This window comes from Manihot esculenta, chromosome 17 (assembly GCF_001659605.2).
Source record: "Manihot esculenta cultivar AM560-2 chromosome 17, M.esculenta_v8, whole genome shotgun sequence".
NCBI classification, from domain to species: Eukaryota; Viridiplantae; Streptophyta; class Magnoliopsida; order Malpighiales; family Euphorbiaceae; genus Manihot; species Manihot esculenta.
Window position 1 is genome coordinate 2,749,171 of NC_035177.2, and position 5,820 is coordinate 2,754,990.

The 5,820-nt window shown below is 31.3% G+C and overlaps 1 protein-coding gene across 1 annotated transcript; it reads right to left on the reverse strand.

The window, feature by feature from the left end:
* Positions 1-1,458: 1,458 nt before the first annotated feature.
* On the reverse strand, positions 1,459-5,311 carry LOC110605708 (urea-proton symporter DUR3). The gene is made up of 9 exons (XM_021744355.2): positions 4,932-5,311; positions 4,706-4,813; positions 4,529-4,624; positions 4,203-4,285; positions 3,898-4,118; positions 3,553-3,815; positions 3,200-3,438; positions 2,198-2,847; positions 1,459-1,842 (listed from the first exon to the last, which is right to left on the reverse strand). Exons 1-9 carry the CDS (start codon positions 5,118-5,120, stop codon positions 1,562-1,564), a joined length of 2,130 nt encoding a protein of 709 aa, XP_021600047.1. The 5' UTR covers positions 5,121-5,311; the 3' UTR covers positions 1,459-1,561.
* Between the last annotated feature and the right edge of the window lie 509 nt (positions 5,312-5,820).

Consider the following 5,820-nt stretch of genomic DNA (forward strand, 5'->3'; position numbering starts at 1 on the left):
AATTATTATTAAGAAAATTACTATTTAATCTCAATGGTAAAAAAAAATTTACTGGTTGATCTTTCAGTTTTAAAAAATATAGTAAAACGTTCTTAACATTTCAAAAAATTTTCTAACTAGTCTATCTATTAATTTTAGCTATTAAGTATTATAAAAAGATTTAAAATGTTTCTGATATACGAATGGATTAATTAATAAATTTTTTAAAAATTTGAGAAACCAATTAATATAATTTTTTAAAGTTTGAGAGACCAACTAATATAGTATTTAAAACTATAAGAACTAAGCACCTGGTGATAAGTGCATTTCAGTAAATTTGGTGGTTTTTTAATTTTTTAAAATGTTAGAAATGTTTTAATATATTTTTTAAAATTGAAAAATTTACTAGTGAATTTTATTATATTATAAAAATTAAGTAATAATTTTTCTTTATTATTAAAACTCAGAATTTAAACCTTAAAAGTCTGATACTCTAATACTGTTAAGTTAAACGCTCATTAGTTATAAGATTAGCTGAGTATATAATTTTATTTTTCTATTAATTGTTAATTGCATTATAAATTTTTATAAAATTAACAAAATTAAATAAAAATAATTTTATCATTTTATAAAAAATTAAAGCGTAATTAATAAAATTTAAAATATAATTAATAATAAACGAGATTTTTTTAAATTTTTTTATAAATTATCAATTGCATAAATAATTTTATATTTAATTATGACAATTTTTGTAAGTTTAGGGATTATGCATGCTATAATTAAAAAATTTAACGAGTTAAAAATGATATAGGGATTTAAATATAAGGTTTCTTCTTTAAAATTGACTACCAAATGTTATGTATTTGCTGAAGAACTATGGATAAAAATATTGAAAATATATTATTTAGTTTCTATAGTTTTAAAAAACTCTTGATCTCTTAATTTTAAAAAATATATTAAAATATTTTTTTAATGTTTTAAAAAAATTTACTAATCAACTCTTTAATTATTTTTAACTATTAAATATTTTACTATTTAGTTCATATGATATAGAAAAACTCATTAATTGATAAATTAATTTTATAAAATTATCTACTAATTAGTTTTTTTCATATTAAAAGTGTTGTAGATTTTTTTTTTTATAGTACTTAATAGTTTAAAATAACAGATAGACTAATTACTAAATTTTTTAAAAATTTCATAAAAATTTTAATATATTTTTCATAATTGAAATACTAACTAATAAATTTTCCTATACTGCAACTGCCAAATAATAATACTCCCAGGAATAACCTAAATAATCGAACTGAAATAAATAAATAAATCGAGCTGGGTTTTCAAATTAATTCAATTCGATCCATTTTTTTATTTAAAATAAATACTGCTCGCACCTACTTATATATATATATCTATGAAGATTTGTTTTCAAGAACAAGAATACACATATATGACAAAGAGCTTATTTACATTTAAAGGAAGGAAAAAAAGAAAAACACTTGAACTTTATTTTCCAACTTCAGTAAAAATTTTGTACTTCAATGAACTTGGATCATAGCTGAACCATTAGATAACAAAGATCATATTAAGCTAAGTGCTCTGCAGTTTCGTGTTTTTTCAATTTCTCTTTTTCAAGCAAGTAAATTTTCTGAGCTTCAGGCATAGCCAGAATGATTGTACTTAATTTGAGATTGATCTCCTCCATCTTTTGCAGAAGCTTTTCATTTGTAAACATTCCCAGAAAGACACACTGGATGGTTTCCCAGCTTTCAAGCACTGGTAGAGCAATTATTACTGCTGATCCAATGGTTCCCCATGCTATGGCAATTACTGCCCAGAATGTAAAGTATCCCAAGCTGAATTCCCCTGCAGTTGTGAACAAAGTTAATTATTTGGGTGAATTACAAAAATGTCCCTTGATTAATGCTATTATTAACAAGTCATCCTTGAATTTCAAAAAATCAATTTTGTTAACCACTCCATTCCTCCATCTGTTTGGCCCTTGATAATTAAGGAAAACACCAAATATATGCTTGCAGAAGTGAGATGTTTCAATCTACTTTTAAAAAGTAGATGGATGATAGTGTTAATAATGCAATACTTCAGGGACTAAATAGCTATTTATATGAAATTTGATTAATGAAATATGCTGGAATACGAAAATGAATGAAAGGACTAGGGTGCCTAACGGTATCAAACCTTGGACCTTTTATCAAGTTACCTGCAGGAAGACTGAGAAGAGGCCATAATATAACAATCACAATGGTAAAACCAACACCCCATTTGATTATCCAGGCTTTTGCTTTGGTAAGTTTCTCCTCCTTGAACTCATCTTCTGGAAGCTCATCCTTTTCCTTTTCAACTACTGTGATCTGCCTGGTGGTATCCCAGTTATAGTTTTGGGGCCACAAAAGACTACAAACAGCATGAACAGCTCCACCTGTCAGTATAGAGACAAGGTTTCCGGCCAGCATTGGTGCATTACGGCCAGTTGTGTCGAGATTTACATGGCCATATTCAATGAATGTAACTAGCAACCAAGTTATAATCCCAAGAACACAGCCACTAATTGTCCCAAGAATGCCACCAATTGAATTTGCTTTGCTCCAAAGAAGCATAAAGGCAATAGGAAGAACAGCAGAACCAACAAGCACTCCCATGGCAAGATACATCCAACCTAATGAAACTCCAGCCTTATTCAGTATCACCGCTAACAATCCCATGAAACATCCGAAACCTAGGACAACTGCCCTTGATACTTTGAGGATTTTATTACCACTCGCATTTGGATTTATGTAGGTACGATAGATATCATATGTGCATAATGAAGAAACAGCAATTAGCTCAGAGGACCCAGCAGATGTCACAGCCCTGATCATCAAACAATCATTAAAGAAGAATATCATGATATAACTAACAATTGAAGATAGCTTTTTGAACCTAGATTCACAGAAAGAGATATAGACTCTGTTTCACAGAAAACATTTCTTAGGAAAACATTTTCCGTATTTTCTGACATTTGAGACACTCAAAAAATTTAGTCCGTGTAAAATATTTTCCTAGTCAAAGGAAAAAGTAAGTCATTTTGATCAATGGATTTAACTGTTCGGTTGCATCTATGACCAGCAAGATGACTGAACGGTCTAGATTAGAGATTGAATATGTATCAAGCAGTGATTCTCAGCCAACATAATTTTATAAAGAAAAACAAATTGCAACTTACATAAAAAGCATTGTAAGAAGTAGTATCGATCCTCCTTTTCCCATCAAAGCTATAGCAGTAGCTGGAGGAACAAGTCCATGACTTGCCTCACTTTCTGATATTGGCAGATCAAGGGCAAGTGCACCCAGACCCAGAGATGTTGCCAAAGAGAATGGTACAGCAAACCACACAAGGCCACCCAACAAATACCCCTTGTGAGTTGATGAAGGTCTGGCAGCTATGGCACTCACCCAATATCCCTAAAATTTTCAAAAGCTAAAGCATCAGTACCATAATTCACATATCTAATATATACAAGAGATTGAAATTATAAAACACTTAAAAGGCTCATACTGCCAAATCATTAAGCTTACATTGTCAACAAAAACCGTACCGAAGTTTCCGACAATGTTTATAATCCCAAAAACCAGCCCACCTGAACTCAACATTGTTAAGTAAGAACCCTTGTAATTTCCACTGACAGGACCACAGGATTGCCCATCATGTGAAATTGGTTCTTGACACACTCTCCGCTTACTGCCCACCTCCACCAGACGGTTATATACAACACTAGGACTTCCCAGTTCACTGCTTGCTGTGTAAACTAGGTAGACAAAAATCACTAGAACCACATGCACTGAAAAACACAAAATGGCACACTCCATAAAAGCACAGCTAGATTAATGAAACTCAAATAATGAAGGGTAACTCAGATATACCTATTGCAGAATGTATATAGCTCGCCAAGAAAGTTGCTTTTAGCCCTCCAGCTAGAGTATAGACAATTACTCCAAGTGGAATTAGGAAGCTAGCAGCGTAAATGTTCACTCCAGTAAGCGCATTTACTACAGCCGAACCACCAAGAAGCAGCATAGCCGTTACAATGATGTTTGTTAATAAGCAAAAAGTGAGGAACACAACATGTGCAGCAGTCCCCCAACTGAAGAAAAGATGATGTATTAGTTCTTTAGATCTAAATAAGGTTGTAATCAAGCTCACTTCACTTCAATCATTAAACATATACCGAGCTTTTACAATTTCACAGATAGTATGAGCATGGGGAGCTTTTCTTTTGATCTCTATAGCCATTACACCAAACAAGAGTACCTGTTCATTGAGCTTGTCAAGAATTATACATGTGAGGGAACAAATGAAAGAAGAAATTATCTGTTTTCAAGAAATATGAATATGGTTTGAGTTCCTCCATTCACTAAGAGGCAAAATACCTTAATCCAATTGCTCTTACTAATACCATAGAAGTTTTCATAAATTATGAGGCTGTATTATGGCTCATATGGAATTATTTTTGAAATAAAAATAAAAAATTAAAAAAGAGAAGTAAGAGCATGCCTGAATAGTAGCCCCACTAGCATACCAAAAAGGTCCACTGACTCCATACTGCCAAGCAACATTGGAGCTTTGCAAAATTGTAGCAGCCCAAGTCCACTATAAGATAGATGATTAAAATAGTGAATAAAGCTTCAAAGGTTCTATATATATTCTTAATCTAAAAGCTGAGGACCTCACCTGTGATACAATGGCACTAGCAATTAGTCCTGTTTTGACATTCCTGCCTGCAGTATTGAACCATTCTGATGTATGGCGAGATCCAACATATCGTTTCTCTAACCATACCTGAACCCAAAAGCAATAGATTCATATAAACAATAACAGTAGAACACTGATCGATGAATAATAAAAAGAATTTTAAAAAAAAGGGGGAAAAGAAGTGGAAGAGGCAGTGGAGGGTTACCAAGAAAGAAGTGAAGACAGCAAAAAAGACTCCAAACCCAAGAATAACAGAGTATCCAACACCTTGATTCAGTACAGATTTGCCTTGAAAGAAACTGGGCTGCCTGAAGCACCCATCTCCATTCTCAGACACTTGATAATGATAATACTTTGCAGAGAACTGAAATGGTGGACACCCAGAAGAACCCATAAAAAATAATGGACACCTCTCGTGGATTTGCTCTTCAAATCATCATTTCTTTGGTTCTTTAAGAGTAATACAAGTGTTGAAAGACTACGGATGTACAGAGAAGAAAGCTTGGTTTCTTGTCTGGACAAGCCTCTGTGATGGTAACAAAGAATCTTCTCTTGCCTGTATTTGTGGAATCTATTGGAATCGGATAACACATTCTAATAATTGCAACTTTCTTTTTTTTTTTTTTTTTTCCTTTTTCACGAACTAAATTACAAGTCAACTTTGGTGGCAAATTTTAAGGTTTTGTTTGGTGGTAATTAATCAAATATATTATGGAATTGTTATTGTATTATATTGTAAATCATTCCTTTTCTTTTTCTTTTTTTTTTTTTTTCTCTTTTCTTTTGTTTCTCTCTATATTACTCGACTGCTCATTACTATCATTCCCGAGTATGATCGTCTCCAACTCCATCCGAGCAGGCGAAGGACAGATTTAAAAATTTAAGCGGAAGCTCGATTTCATTATTTCCATAAATTCTCTAATTTCACTCATTTTATAAAAAAATTTATCATAAAGTTTAAATTCAAAATAATTAGAGAAAACTTACATAATTAAATTTTATAAATAAAATTAATTTATCTATTTTAGTTTTTCTTTTTAAAAAAATTTGAATAGCTTAACATATCACCCATATAAATACTATTTAATTTTATC